We start from the raw sequence: 15,131 nt of genomic DNA on the forward strand, positions 1-15,131 counted from the left end.
CTCACACAACACCAGTGAAAGTCCGGTGGGGGAAATGACACCAATTCACCCGCGACCCTAAAGCCGGAACATTCGCCTGTTAAAACCAAACAACAACCACGATTTGTGATTTATGCCGTCGTAATTTACCAAGTGTTTAGATTCGGCGAACCCTGGTGGGTGTTGTAAAGCAGTAGTTTGTTTAGAGAGCAAGGATTGCAATGGCAAACATGGCTGCAGCAAGCGAGGGATGTCCACTTTTTAGGTATGTTTTTATCGTTCTATTTTCCCCCGATGTCGCGGTCTAAACCAAATGAAGCCAACTTTCAGTGACTGGATTGTTGGGTGATTTTGTACATTGTTCCCTCAGAGAGGTCATGGATAGCTAAGGCGTGATATTTCCCTGGAAAAACTGTGGTTACGAGGACTCTTAAAAGACTTAAACAGCTAAGTAATGTGCATGAAGAGTCAATCTGATAGCTACATTACAGCTTTGAGCTATTGGTGTTAAAAACTTTTTATAGAAAATGCGGACGTGGGTCGGAAGTGCCGCGTTAATTGAAGGGGCAATATAACTCCATCGTGAACGCTGATACCAGCTCTGCTACAGGAGTATATTTGTAGGAAGACCCAACAACTGAGGTTTTTGTTTTCAAAGGAAGTGTTTCTAGAAATTCTGTAATAATTGCAAAGGAGAGTGAACTCCGTTTTGATAGCGGGGAAAGGTGCATTATTAGGCAGCGCGGCATTTGGCGCAATTATACAACAGTGGGGTATTGTTGTACAAAAACAGCAATGTATAAACGATAGTGCCGTTCTATTTTACTCATATTGAGTTTCTCAAAGAAATATGGAAGGGCTGCGTAGCACCTGACGTTTGAGTTTCTCAAACCTGTTTTTTGTACTTCGAAGAATGCAGTTCTTGTCACAAAGCAAAGGACGTCAATCACTTCTGGTGACAGTGTGTGTCAATCACTTCTGGAAAGAGTGTGTAGGGGTGGGATGGGAGAAATGCATGTGACTTCCAGAGCAAAACCAATTCGAGTGCGAATTAATTTAATTTCACCCATACGAGGAATTTCTCTTTAATTTTAAGATCTCATTGCACGGTAGGCCTCCTGTAGGCTTTTCAATCAGAAATCATTGGCTGTCTATGTATTATTCTAAAACTTGTTTGCGTGCATGCATAGCGTGGTATGTCGCAAATTAAGAACCTTTCATAAAGAGTAATTGCTGGTTCCAGGTAGAAGCTCAAACACATCGACCGTGTCTTCATGCAGTACGTGCCCATTACAGTACTGCTAAATATACGTTGTGCACATTGTAAAGTACCTATTACGTTGGATGCCTGATAAGATGTCGTCAGCAAGTGCCAGGGCTCAATTGCTTGGCCGCGTCGTTTACCGATTGATCGCAAACTCACTTGTACTCGTCTCTCAGGGATTGGTCACAATGCTGCAGGCACTTAGGCGACATTATATTTCAACAACTCGTTGTTGAAAGCAGTTTACGTGGCTTACTTGCTGTTGTTACTGGGCCCGATATGCTTCGTGAGGGGAAGGAGGAAGAATAGATAAACGTTTGCCAGACCTTGATGAAACTGAGGTCGGAAAAATCAGAAACCAATCGGCAAACTTGACAGGGTTAATGCAGTGGAGTATGGGGATCGAGGGGGACTTGTCGCGCCCCCTGACGATTATTTTTTAAAGAACTCTTCATAGGTGAGTAGGAAAGAAAGTAAAATTAGCACCAAAACCCTGAGAAAATAACACCAGCAAATAAAAGCAAGGATGTTGGGACCGTTTGTAAGGCTTTTGAGTTTTTTCCTCCCCAACATCATGTTGAATGAGCCCAAAACCGCATCCGATTTTGAATTAGCTCTCCCCCGCCCTACACCAAAAGCTGGATACGCCGCTGGGTTAATGTGTAAAGTTTAAGCTATTTATTTTTATTTTAAAATTCAAAATTCATCAGCAGTCTGTCAGCATTCAAATTTCACCAGATACAAGTACATCACATTTAGAGAAAAAATCGGGAACTTTTGTAGCAAGGGATGATGAAATTTCATTTCAAAAGCAATGAACAAATAACAGTGGGTTACTTGGTGGGGCGAAATATACCCAATTTGCATTGATTAACTATAGCCAAATATAAATTTATAGCCAATAACTGAGTGAACAGTTACCGTTAAACTCCACATGCATTGCTATCCACTATTAATATCAATATCAATATTAAGTTCAACAAATATGCAAACATTTCAAATCTACACAAATGCACAGTTTCAGGCACAATTTACAAAACTACACAGACCGTCCCTTTAATCAAAGGTGTTTTGCAGAACTTGTAACAAAAGCAATGAGGTTGTGTCGCAAAAGTTTTAAAGCTGTGAAATAATGACCACATGACGAAATCAAATTTAAAATTTTACATCCGAAATGTAATCCACATGATAAAGTGTAATGATTACATAATTTGGATATAGTGCAATGAAAATTCTAGAAGATATACATTTCACAAACGGCAGGAATAACCCTCGAATCACATGTATATGCTTTAATATAAAGCGATGCTCTAACTGGGCTCACCGAGAACCAAGAATTTTTACTTACGGCAACTTGGTTAAATAACTGGGTGGTTTGGCGATACACAAATGACAAAAATTTCCTTTTGAAAACTACATGATCGATCAACTACAAAGGTACATTGTAGAATCGTAGATAATAATAATTCTGGGCACACTGGAAAAAGAGACAGATTTCCTGTGCTGAAATGAATGCATTCGTCAACGTTATCAAGTTGGCACTACGAAAATCTAACAAAAGAAACGCAGTGGACTAACAAGTAGCGTCCATTGTTATCGCACTGTGCTTCCTTTGTTGGATTTTTTAGTGTGGGGACTTCGTAGTCCTTGTCTGGTTTTGGAGTAACAGTTGTGGAAATTTACAGACACTTAGACTGGTAGCGTTTAGTACACGATAGAAGACCTTACCTGTTGTAGATGCAGCTTTTATGCTCAAGTCCAGCTATTAAACAAGGATTTTTTCAATGTCAATTATAGCTTAAGCTCCAATCCATAGCTACCACCGCACTCAGCACCTGTCTTTTGAAAGTTTTCACATTTTAGGCAACCTTTCCCGAAAAATGGGATGTTGTTGTAAAACTGCTGACAAAATAACTGCAAGATATCTGATGAAAAAAAAGTCCGAAGGTATTGCAAATTAAAAATGAATTGCAACGACGTCGAATGAATTCCACGCCACACTATAAATATTCTTTCGTCCCTAGGGCCATTGCTGCATGCAATTTGATACATACGAGGGGAATAGAAGAACTCTGATAAGATGTGGTATTGATGATTTTTAATGATTTGTAATGTATTCATTCTGTATTTTAATTAGATTCAGTATAGGTACGTTTTAGAATGCTAATTGTTTTATGTTTTTAATGAGGCTTGTACGCGGACATGTTATTTCCTTTGAGGTTAATAAAATAACTATGAACTATGAACTATATAATATTACAATAACAAAAGTTGGCACAGGGGATGCCCTGTGATATATTCTGTAATGAAGTAAAGGGCCCCAAAAGGAATTTAATCGTTTTGAACGCTAGGACAGTCTGTACCGAAGTTTAAGAAACTTCTGATAATCATCCGACTCACTATATAGCTAATTGTGGTAGAAATTGGAATTTAGGGGGAAAAAGAAAATAGCTTTTCAATTGACTGGAACACTTATAAGCAGCCATAGCAACAGGAATACCCCGGATAGAGGACACTTTCCGTGGCTTAGTAGGCTGTGCAGCTGAATGTTTTAACAAATTCTGAGTCCAATGTGCTTTAGTTTGTCCTGAACTTAAACAGTTCTGACGGTGTGGAAATCAACGTTTGTGCTAGGTTGATGTGCAACCTACATTGTAAATGCAGTTGAACGAACGGCACGAACCTAAGGCCCGTGAGCACAGTCTAAGCGGATCGATATTCTGTCCTGTCGTCTGTCTACATTTAGTAACTAATCTCAATGGCATCGGAGGTTCTTGTACCTCTTATGGCGGCAATGTAGCGTCTAGCCGTCTGTCTGAAGGACTCGTTGCGAATGTAGTAAACGAAAATGTTGAGCCAGCTGTTGGACAGCATGCAGAAGCGGGCCAGGAACTCCGTATACATGGTGTCCGAGATGCCCGTGGCCAGCTTGTTGAGTTTGCGCACGGCAGAGGGCATCCAGGCCACAGCGAAAGCCATCGTGACAATGAGGAACGTGCCGGCCGCCCTGCGGTTGGCTTGCCGGGTTCGGACCGCGGCACGCTCCTCCTCGGACATGGGTCCCAGCGGGGCGACTGCTGCGATCCGGCATATCTGGCGACGGGCAATCAGCAGGATGTGGGTGTACAGAACCAGCACGGTTACTACCGGGACCAGGATGAAGACCACGGCCATGTATTTGAGCGGGTAGTGCCAGAAATCCCCCTTTTCCGTGTCCAGGCTGCAGTTATCTTCGTCTTCGTCGACATCCCCGACAAAATTGACGCTCCCCCCGAAGAACATGGTGATGGCCAAGGCGAGCAGCCATATGACTGCGACAGCGACTCGGGCGCGAAAAAGCGTCACGATGGTATGGTAGCGTAGTGGACACACCACCATGATGTACCGCTCTACGGTTACCGCTATCAGCGATATGAGACCCGTGTAGTAGCACACGTACTTGCCCACCCCGTAGATGCCGCAAAAGGTGTCGCCGTACGGCCAGCGGTCCATCGCCGTGGAGACGACCATGGGCAGGGCAACAAACACGCCCGTGAGGAGATCCGAGAGGGCCAGGGAGGCCATGAACAGCCGGGTGACTTCGTGGATGCCGTGCACGCGCCGGAGAATGAGGAGGCAGAAGGAGTTCCCACCGATGATGAGGACCGTCGTCAAGCTGAGAAGGATGCACCTGAAGACATTGAACCAGGGAGGGGATGGGCCTTCGTCAGGCATCCCTACAACGGCAAGAAAATATACCGTTGACAGTTGTGCATGGCTGGATGAATAACAAAAGTACGTTATGAAGAAATCCATTCGATGACTAAGATTAACTTCTGGGATCGTATTTAAGTGTTAGGCCGGGTTACAATGGTGTTAACACTGAAAAAACGGTGGTAATTGTATCAAGCAATGGCAGTATATTTAAAGCCTGCTAGACGGAAGAACAGTAGTAATGACTCGAGTCCGACTTAAGTCGACTTGAGTCCCTCATCAGAAGACCCGAGTCGAACGAAAGTTAATAGGGCCTAAGTCGTCCCAAAATAAAAGCAAACTTCTTTGCAAAGAAAAGTATTTGCACTGGACATAACATTATGTTCGTGTGCTGTTATTATCATCAGGAGTAAGATATGGTGTGAACACATGTAGAAACCTAGAGGTCAATTTGAAACTGCAAAAAAATGACTTTCTCTCTTGTATCTGTTTAGCGTGTTGTGTTCATATTTGGAGACTCGAATTGACTAGCGCTAAATACTTGACTCGCATTTTTGGCCTAATGACTGGACTCGAATTGCTACGTTTAAATTGACTCGACTCGAGTCACTACGTCACAGTGATTAGACTCGACTCGTGCCACAAAAAGAATGACTCGTAACAAAGTCTGGAAATTTTCCAAAAAACCTCTTGAGATCAGTTTGAATGCCGTTTGATAGCAAAATGTCCAAGCCAGGCAGGATTCTATGTAGCCTACATGTATAGCATCTTGTTTAAAACGGAAACGAGATTCCTGTATTACCTTATCTAGGTTTCCGCAGGTCTTGAGATAATGGGCGACTGCTTTGTAATAGCCTACTTGAGGGTGACGTTGGACGTCCGGCGGGTGTTGTAATATCCTACTGGGCTTACAAGCCTCAAACGATTTCTCCACAATATGTTAGCATATACGCCGTGTATGCAGGCGGCAAACCACCTCTCTCTGTTTTATGTGCGCTGAAAAATAATTGTAATATTAAGAGTGCGTAGCGATTTGCATGAGCTCCGCTTGTTTTTTGTACCTAGCAACATAAAGCACTTGGAGACAGGGCGTGACTAAGACAACTGGAGTAACATTCAACTCTGCATTGAGACACTTGCGAGTGAATCCCATACGCGCACGTGCGGTTTTGGGCCGCGGCCACAAGATTCGTTTGCAACAATGTTTCAGTGAATGGAGCAAGCGCAGTGGATGTGTTACTACTGGCTGCTTACCTGCAGGCCAGAGCTAATGAGTATACAGTGTGTATTACAAATGGTCAGAAGAGGGCGTTGCTGACCCGCTGCTACTCAATAGCATGCACGCCAACATCCCTGAGATTTCTGAAACACAAATGAAATTCTTGTCTGGTCACTTATCTTTCAATTTCTTTTCAATTTTTTGTGGGTTAACCAATTACATTTTTAATTATTCCCACAAAACAAAATCAACCCCCAAAAAGTGATTTTTCCGAAGTCTGATTGCAGCCATTTTTCAAGTGGCAACCCTCAACTTTCTCAAGCACTTAGGACCATTTTTCAACCGTAGTTTTTAGCCCTTCTGCCCTCATATGAAAGCTCAAAGACCCAGGGAGTTGATCTTGGCAACGGTTTACATAATCTCACCATTTTGGGGGCCAAACAATCTCCTTTTTCAAAAGATACTGTGGGGGCACTTTTAATGCTAATGAGCTGGTCAGAAATTCTCACTTGAATTAATGGTCTGCACCCCGAAAGATCCAGTTCGCCGTATAAAACGACCTCGCACGTCTCGTACATTACGAAGCTGTATTACAGACATGGTGAAAAAAACTCTGCTCCTTGAGCAAACTCACACGCACGGCGTATGATTAGTCATTCGTACGAGATCTAAGCTGTATATGCACGAGATATAATCCGTATGTAGTTATACTACTTATACCTACGACAAATAGGAATCATAACTCGTACGACCCAGTGGCGGGCTGGGTTTCTCCCCAATTTAGCACATGATGGTCTATAGCCCCGACAAGGTTGCCCCACAGGGGACTGGGGTCTACGGTTATATCAGAGCTCATTTCGTTGTACATTCCATCTTCATATTTCATAATGTGCCATTAATACGAACGAGGAATCAGAACACGTACTTGCACCTACAATCGTACGTGCGACTTATATCTTGCACTTATTGTCTCTTACGTACGATTTACGAGTCATTACTTTGGATATACGTACATATACGCCGTATGTGCGACACATAACTCGTATTAGCGTACGAGTTAAAATTCGTAGGTCGTACGTACTAGAGACAAAAGTACACGTACGACATGTCAGTACCCATGGGGGTGTAAAGTTCGTACGATATGTAACTTGTCCGCACGAGCTAGCTGAAAGGGGGAGCTGTCTCATCTGAAGTACAATACACAAGACGTAGCAGGCAATACAGGTAATAATGATGTTGCTTCTGGAGGTGACTGCTTTTAAAATTAAAGGATAGGCCTAGGTCCTTTAGCGAGTAGGTTCGGGCGAGTTTGGTGCCGAACGCTATTTATGTTCACAATTTAATCTAAGATTTGCTTATGCATGTCGAGGGCTGAAATGGAATTTCGGCTCTTCAGGCCAATAAACTGCCCCTTAGAGTTGCTAAACGGAGACTGAGATCAAACAATACCCCAGTAAACAATTGCGCCTTTTTTATGTATGAACAACGGCTTCAAGACAATGTACATCAAGATTTGAAAACAATGGAAAGCAACGTACAGTTGAACTATGATGTATCACTTTCCCTACACGGTAGCAATTTAACATAATATTGTTTTTACTTTATCAAAATCCAAAAGGTCTTTAATACCACAAATCGTTATGGTTTTTTGGTCTATGGAATCAGTACCGGTAACCAATCTTTTCGTGTGTGGAAACGTGCGGGCCATGAGCAAGCAAACGTTGGAATCCGACACCCCGATATTAATTAGTTCTTTAGCCTACATATGCCTCTATGTAAACATTGGCCAAGCATCGATTTAGTGACGATGTTTTAGTCTCGATGCAGTTTGAAGCACGGTTGCGGCATGAGGAGTAACTGGGAATCGTACCTGACCAAAAAATCCGACCCAGGGCGGACATTCTGCAATGTGGCCGCCCTTGTTTCAAAGTAGGCATCGCCACAGCGTCATTGTACGCTGCCTGGCTGCTACACGCAAGCCATAGAAAGCGCCATAAAATGCCGCCGTTAAACCCAGCAAGGCAAAGTGCTTGTACCGACGCGGAGTAGAATTGGAGATCGCTCTGGGTCGTTTTTACGATATCAAATTCTGTATTTGTTTGATACTGCAAACTGCTTGCTTCGTCTCATTGAAAATTATAATAATGAGATTAAAAAAAAATCTGCTGCAAGGCAGCGTACAAATGTTTTAGTTAAAGACCACAGCCTTTTTTCAAAGGCCGCATTTTCTGTCTGATACACACACCTTTTGCATAAGTTTCAGTCAGATAATTGTGCCGCTCTGTGTATTCATAGTACCCGATTAAAACCCTGCAATGTGGTTATTTTTGTGTGAATTCCTTTGTTCTTCCATTTATTTTCGTCTTTCAAGAAGGGCATTCCGTCGCGTCGTGTTGTCTTACGTCCTATCCATGTTGCATATTTTTCTAACTACGGAAGGAGCGACAGCGACGATTAGGCAGAAAAATATTCGACACGGAAAAGACGTAAGACGGCACGACGCCACGCGTCGTGTGTGTACAAACGTAATGGCAAAAAGGCGATGGCGCGACGCGACGGCACGATGCCAGGGAAACGTCGTGCCGTCAGGTTTTGTAGTTGCGTCGCGCAGAGAGAGGCAGAAATGTGTGTTGTAAATAGTACACCATAATTTTTGTAAGGGTATATGAGAGATGCGTTTGCTCACGTAATCTTTAATGCCGGAAACCCCGGTCAGTGTGCAGCACTGCTTTTCATTGGTGCCCCCCCCATACAAATAAAGTAATAAAAAGACATATCAAACTTGGCAGATTAGAAAGACATCTATCACCAAAATACATAAATACATGAATATCAAATGAAAATTATGTTAATAATTGTTTGAATTTAAGGAACGCTTCTCGATATGCTTCGTAAACCTCTGAATATTGGCAAAGCTTTTAAAGTGGAAGATCATTCCACGACCTGTCCCCATGAAATTTGAAAGAACGTTTTCCAGTTTGGTATGTACCCTCTACAGCCGTTTGCAGCTGGTAGCTTAGAAGTGGAAAATGAGATTCGACGTCATGGGGTCGATGAACGGGAGAATGATATTTGTGCTTGTATTGCTGGGTATTAGTACTGCGGACCTTACATATAAATGCTGGTGATTTTAGTGTTCTCCATCTGGGAACTGTGGTTCAGAGCTGTAATTACGGTCGGTTATGACTGCAAAAGCTGATGAGGCCAGCTAATGACCGGTCATTAGCTGACCTCATCAGCTCTTGTAGTCGCAACGAAAACCCTGTCGACATGACTACGTGGCTTTTCCGTACATTAATTCCTTATCATTAACATAATAATGTGATTTCATCCCAATAAGCTGGAAATCTGGCCTCCAACCGAGTCAATTGATTAAAAAGCTAAAGATCCCGAATTGAGAAGAGATTATGCGTTCCTCTCATATACTCTCAGTCGCTGGAGAGATGTCCAAAGCATTGCAAGTAAACACTTTTGGAGACATGACATGCATGCAGCTACATGATTCCAGTTGAAGTGGAAAGCTCTGGCTATGGGCCTTTTGGCCTTCGGGTCCGTGCATTTAATGCAACATTTTAGATTGGGGGGGGACCTTCACGGACTATTTCCAGCCACAATTACGTGTCACGCAAGACCAGAATGTAATTGACTCTTGATGTTGTATTGGGATTGTATATAACGAACGTATTTGTTTCCAATGCTGTTTTTGGTTGCTAAAGTGAAAGAGGAAGGGCACAGACTCTAATCAAGGACAAATCTCACAAAGAAAGGACGGCGGAGACGAAGGCTAACTTAATTGAATGAAATCTAATAAATCAAACAAGCCAAGAAGGGCAAAATAATTAACCAATTTGTAATGAGAGAAAATAAACAAAAGAGATACCGGCATCTAGGACGTAGATGTAGAGGGGGCCTTGGTGTTGTAGTGACTCGGTCCAGTCACTGGCAGCAAAACCACTGGTGCTTCCTGGCAGCAAAATCAGTCAGGCTCGTGGCGACATCAGCACGAAATTTTTAAACCTCGGCATGAGATACGCTTTTTATCAGTATAAACGTGAAGTTTCGACCTACTAAAATAAGTGGTTTTGTTGTTGCGGTCATGCAGAGTCGGCTAGCCCCCATACATTGAACGGCAGGCCAGTGAGAAAAGTTCTTGGGTGATCCGTCTCAGCGCGAGAACAGCATGTCCATTTTTCACAAAATTGGTGTCAAAGTCAATGTGTCATTGACTCAAAGTCAATGAGTCAATATGACTAAAAAACTCCCGTGGGCACGATGGTTGAACACGCGGATAAGTGAGGAGATCCGTGTGCCTATGGGATCCGAAATCAGAAGCCTCACCAAGGGAGATAATTGAATTTAATTATTGTTTTATTTGAAATGGAACTTGTAGCCAAAGGCCAAATTTAGGCAATTTTTACAAAAAATTGAAATTACAAATAATATTATATTTCAATATTACATTGCCGTAAGTGTAAAAAAATATTTACATATACACAGTTCCGGAAACAAGGAACATATCAGTAAAATTTACCCAAACTATGCAGAGAACCTGCCTAGACAAAATGTTGGAAAGAGCCAAATCTGGCCAATATCCGCAGTAACAAATCCAGATCCCATTTCCAGATACACTCATCTGAAAGTGTTAATAATGATTCTACCCCCCTGGCTCTCGGAAAAATGTCACAGTGACTCGAAAATAGAAAACAAGTCATTATGGGCCCCGAGTGAGACCAAAGAGAGGACGCTATATTTCCAGCAACAATTTCCAGCGTTGCAGTTGCATCTCTAGTACCAACCAATTGAACACTCCCCATCAACATGGCTCTTTTCGATCAATTAAAGAGTTGCCCGTTTTGTCTCCCATTTTTAACGAATAACACTGACTCTGCAGTTGAAATGTAGATCTATCTTTTGTACTTTGACTCTGTCATGAAGGTGGCTGCCGATCACTGTGTTTCTGATGGCTCTGTCCGTGCATGCGTGTCAGGCCTCGACCATACATCTCTCCGGGATGCACGGTATGATCGCCTCACCGGGCCACCCCACCCCCTACGAGGACGACCTAGATGTGGAGTGGTTGATAAGCGTACCTGACGGGTACCGCGTCAGGCTGTATATGACCGCGTTTGACCTTGAACCCGGGTCAATTGGGTGCGATCACGATTACGTCATGGTGAGTTAAAACATAATATTACACTTTTTTTTCTCCTTTCAATTGTCACTTCGGTATTGTTTTGTCTGTAAGTCATATACATGTACATGTGTCTTCTTTCAACTTGTAATTCACTGAAGTTATCCATTACGGTTTTCCGTTGCAGTCTCCAATAATGGTGACATGGAAATTGACAGATTTGCAAGACGCTTCATTTTGGCAGAGTGGTACTTTCCTTGGCGTCCGTTTGTCTGACTCTTCAGATCCCACTGAGGAACTATTTTTTTCTTAATTTCCCACTGCCTTAACCTGATATTTCCTTCGTTGTCTTCTGCCTTAAAAGTCCTGGGTGAAGGCTTGTGTAGCGCAAAGTGGACCAAACATTTTATGCTTGTGCATACGTGTCTTTTAAGGTATTTGCACTCCCTTTGAGATCAGGTTATGATGAAATGTCAACCTGTGGTAACTCTCAGTTAAGGGATAGGAGTTTGCTCTTTTCTTTTTGGAGGTTTCGTCTGGCAATGATACGTTCGGGACGTTCTGCGGTCGTTCCGGTTCACGTGATTCCCCAGGTGATCAATCCCTGACGTCACAGTCCGGCGAGATGCAAGTTCTGTTCCACTCGGACTATTCCAACGAGCATCGCTACACGGGCTTCAGGGCACACTATGTGGCAGACGGTGAGGCAATCAAACTATTCGGTCAGACGGAATCGCGCCCTGTCTCCGCGACGGATGGAAGAGTGAAGGGGGTTGGGGACGAAGGCCACGCCATCAGGAGCCCCCATTTTTTTCAGATAACGAGAGTGATTTAATTTGTTTTGGTGAATGTCATTCTTCACTTTTACAAAAGTGTGTACAAAGTCCAAGAATGTAGCTTTACTACTTTTAAAAGTCAAACAAGGTTCCATGGAACATTTTTTGTCATCTTTTAGCCCCCACAAAAAATAACGTTGGCCCCCTCCCCTTCCAAAAAGAAGTTCGTTATTCACCCGTAGCTGGCTACTTCTATTTGTTGAATTACCAGGGTTTTACTCAACTGTTACTCATATTCATCTCGTTTTATGACTGCTTGTTATGTTCGAAACAAGACCGGTTCTGGGCGTGCTGTATTTTTTCACCCAAAATGTCTTCAAATCCACAAAGAGGATAATTTGTTCAAAGGTACATGTATCTATTTTAGTCATTACTATTAATAATTGATATATACTATTACTTTTTATTAAAAAGCGCAAAATCATATAAAAGAGATAATCCTCAGCTAGTTTTCGAAACCTGCAACCTTGTGGTTTTACACATTATCTATGTGTTACTATATCTTAGACATTAACGAGTGTGAGGAAATTAGTGGTGTCTGTGACCATTTCTGCCACAACTACCTGGGTGGGTACTACTGCTCTTGCGAGTTTGGCTACTCACTTCACGAAGACCAGACATCGTGCCAAGGTAGGGGCCATCTGCTGGATGAAAATAGCTGGATGTCACGTAATTGTTGGTAAATGACGCTTTTACAGCAAAAACACCTGACGGTAATATGTTATATTAGGCACTAGAGTCACCCGACGGCTTAATTTTGTCGTGGCGTGAGTACAAAAACAGCTGACTTGCTTGAAATAGCGCTTAAGGGAAAAGACTAGTATCCTTTCCATTAATCGTCGCCTTATTTGGGGCGTCCTTGATTAATTCTTTAGCTCTCATATATTTCTTACTTTTAGGGAGGGTTGGTAGGTCAAAGAATAAATGGGTAAAAACGCACGCCTTCATTAATTCTTAAGGTTATCGTTTTTCTTTTCTTTTTTGCATAGGAATTTTCAAACAGAACTTAGAACCAAGGAATTAACTCCGTACTCCCCTATTTAAACGAATCACATGTGACATAATACGAAATTATATTACTACCGTATATGGTACCATGACTGTGTGCTTCAAAAGCTTCATTTATTGACGACAACAGGTACTCTGAAGGGTGGGGCAAATACGAAATTTTGAGAAAGCAACTGGCTATAGAGGTTTCGAATCCGAACAGCCTGGCTGTAACACTGACTCGCACAAATGCCTTGTTCTTGAATGTCCTTAAGAACCGGCTCATTTGGGTTTTTTTTTGGCAGTGCACTGCTCTGGAATTTTGCTGCAGGCAGCGTCAGGGGAGGTTACGTCGCCTGGATACCCTTTGGCCTACCCACGGCGCTCCGAATGTGACTGGCTTATTCGAGCTGAGCCGGGTTATGTCATCAATTTGAACTTCGAGGACTTCGATGTGGAAGATCACCCAGATGTCAGATGTCCGTATGACGCATTGACAGTGAGTGGATTATTCTTTTTTGCCTGTGTCAGTTTGTAAAGTTTTGCTTTGTCCTTTTGTTGTTGCTGATGGCGTTTATTACAACGTAAAGGAAAGAAAGAATGCCCTTGGTCAAGGTTTCCCTTTTCAAAACGGGAACAACAGTTAAACAAAAGGGAACAATCTACCCTTTTTATTTTGCCATTTTTATTCGATCTATCTTTCAAAAAGAAAATCACACTAAAGTTTGTACAGTAGATCAATATGGACTCGCATTTGTACCGTTTGTTTTGTTAGTTTTATCTTTTTTAACTTAAACATGGTTTCATCTGCATTGATTGTAGATCATCCAGGATGACCAGGAACTTGGGCCGTTCTGTGGACGAAGAAGGTCCGAGTGGCCGGAGGAAATGAGAGCCGACAGGCAGATCAGGATCTCCTTCGTGTCGGACGAGTCGGGGAATAATCGTGGTTTCCGTGCACGGTACAACTTCACAGGTAAAGTACTTCGTCGAGACGGCCAAAATACGTAGCCACATTAACAGACCAAGAAGGCCGACTTTTTTTTACTGGAATTTGAACAAAGTCACTGTATAGGGCAAGGTCATAACGTACCCAGTGACAAAGTAGCCTCGGCTGCTTTATTTATTTCGTGTAGTTTTACCAGGGCAGCCCCATCAACTGCAAGCGAGCCTTTCCCCCATGGGCTCTCGGTTACACGAGAAATGATTCTTAAAATACAACCTTATACATAATGATCGAGACCTACAAGTTTTTGTTTTTCCCGAAACTTTTTTTTATGATACATGAAAGGGATCCTCACTCCCAGAGAAAGTCTTTAGGTAGCACAGTTTCTGAATGTTAGCTGTTCCATTTCCTCGGAAAAGGCATCCTTTTGCCCTCTCCCGCTGGATACGCTACTGGCCTATACCAAGTTTGGTATACAGGGCCGTTTTTAAGCTGATGAAGTACAGACACTATTCGAAGCTAGTTAAACAGTTTTAGTGAAGGTCAGTGTTGTTCACCTGGCGTCCATCCCCTAATAGCAGTCGATCTGTACATTTTTACCACTCTTGCAGGTAAACCGTGTGTGGCCCTTGTGGCACCTTCCAATGGTTACGTCTCCGTCCCCAGCGCCACGGTTGGCAACACAGCTGAGTATAGTTGCGAGGAGGGCTTCAGAGTGGCGGGACCTACTGAACGTGCATGCCTGCCGTCCGGGGAATGGTCCGGTAATGATCCGCAATGCGAAGGTGGGTTAAAAATCCAATTGCTTCTTGGTCTATTGTCTGACCAATCGCCAGATCAAACCATCTGTCACTGTCAATAAATGAGATCTTTCAGGTACAAAGGACAACATGCGAAACCTGAAAGTGGTATTGTATATTTTATCGTATTATGCAATGTATTTGCCATGCTGATAAGCGAGGCTGGACGTTAACAATGCGCCAAATTTTGCGTTTGTCTTCATAGAATGTAATAATTTGAAGGCAGGAATTTTTGGGTGCAATCTGCATTTAAAACTGACCTTTTCCGAATAGGAA

The 15,131-nt window shown here is 42.7% G+C and overlaps 2 protein-coding genes across 2 annotated transcripts in view; one reads left to right on the forward strand and one right to left on the reverse strand.

The window, feature by feature from the left end:
* The window catches only part of LOC110989287 (mannan-binding lectin serine protease 1-like), a 22,744-nt gene continuing 7,613 nt past the window's right edge, over positions 1-15,131 (forward strand). The window contains exons 1-7 of the mRNA XM_022253569.2: positions 1-244; positions 11,091-11,328; positions 11,816-11,987; positions 12,630-12,752; positions 13,415-13,608; positions 13,932-14,085; positions 14,667-14,840. Of these exons, the coding sequence (XP_022109261.2) occupies positions 201-244; positions 11,091-11,328; positions 11,816-11,987; positions 12,630-12,752; positions 13,415-13,608; positions 13,932-14,085; positions 14,667-14,840 (1,099 nt within the window). The 5' untranslated portion in view covers positions 1-200. The remainder of the gene's footprint in view (positions 245-11,090; positions 11,329-11,815; positions 11,988-12,629; positions 12,753-13,414; positions 13,609-13,931; positions 14,086-14,666; positions 14,841-15,131) is intronic.
* On the reverse strand, positions 1,899-8,577 carry LOC110989289 (beta-3 adrenergic receptor-like). Its single transcript, XM_087147598.1, has one exon. It carries the CDS (start codon positions 5,036-5,038, stop codon positions 3,986-3,988), a length of 1,053 nt encoding a protein of 350 aa, XP_087003724.1. The 5' UTR covers positions 5,039-8,577; the 3' UTR covers positions 1,899-3,985.

Source organism: Acanthaster planci, linkage group LG16 (assembly GCF_054643075.1).
Source record: "Acanthaster planci isolate LZ-2023a linkage group LG16, COTS_SCS, whole genome shotgun sequence".
NCBI classification, from domain to species: domain Eukaryota; kingdom Metazoa; phylum Echinodermata; class Asteroidea; order Valvatida; family Acanthasteridae; genus Acanthaster; species Acanthaster planci.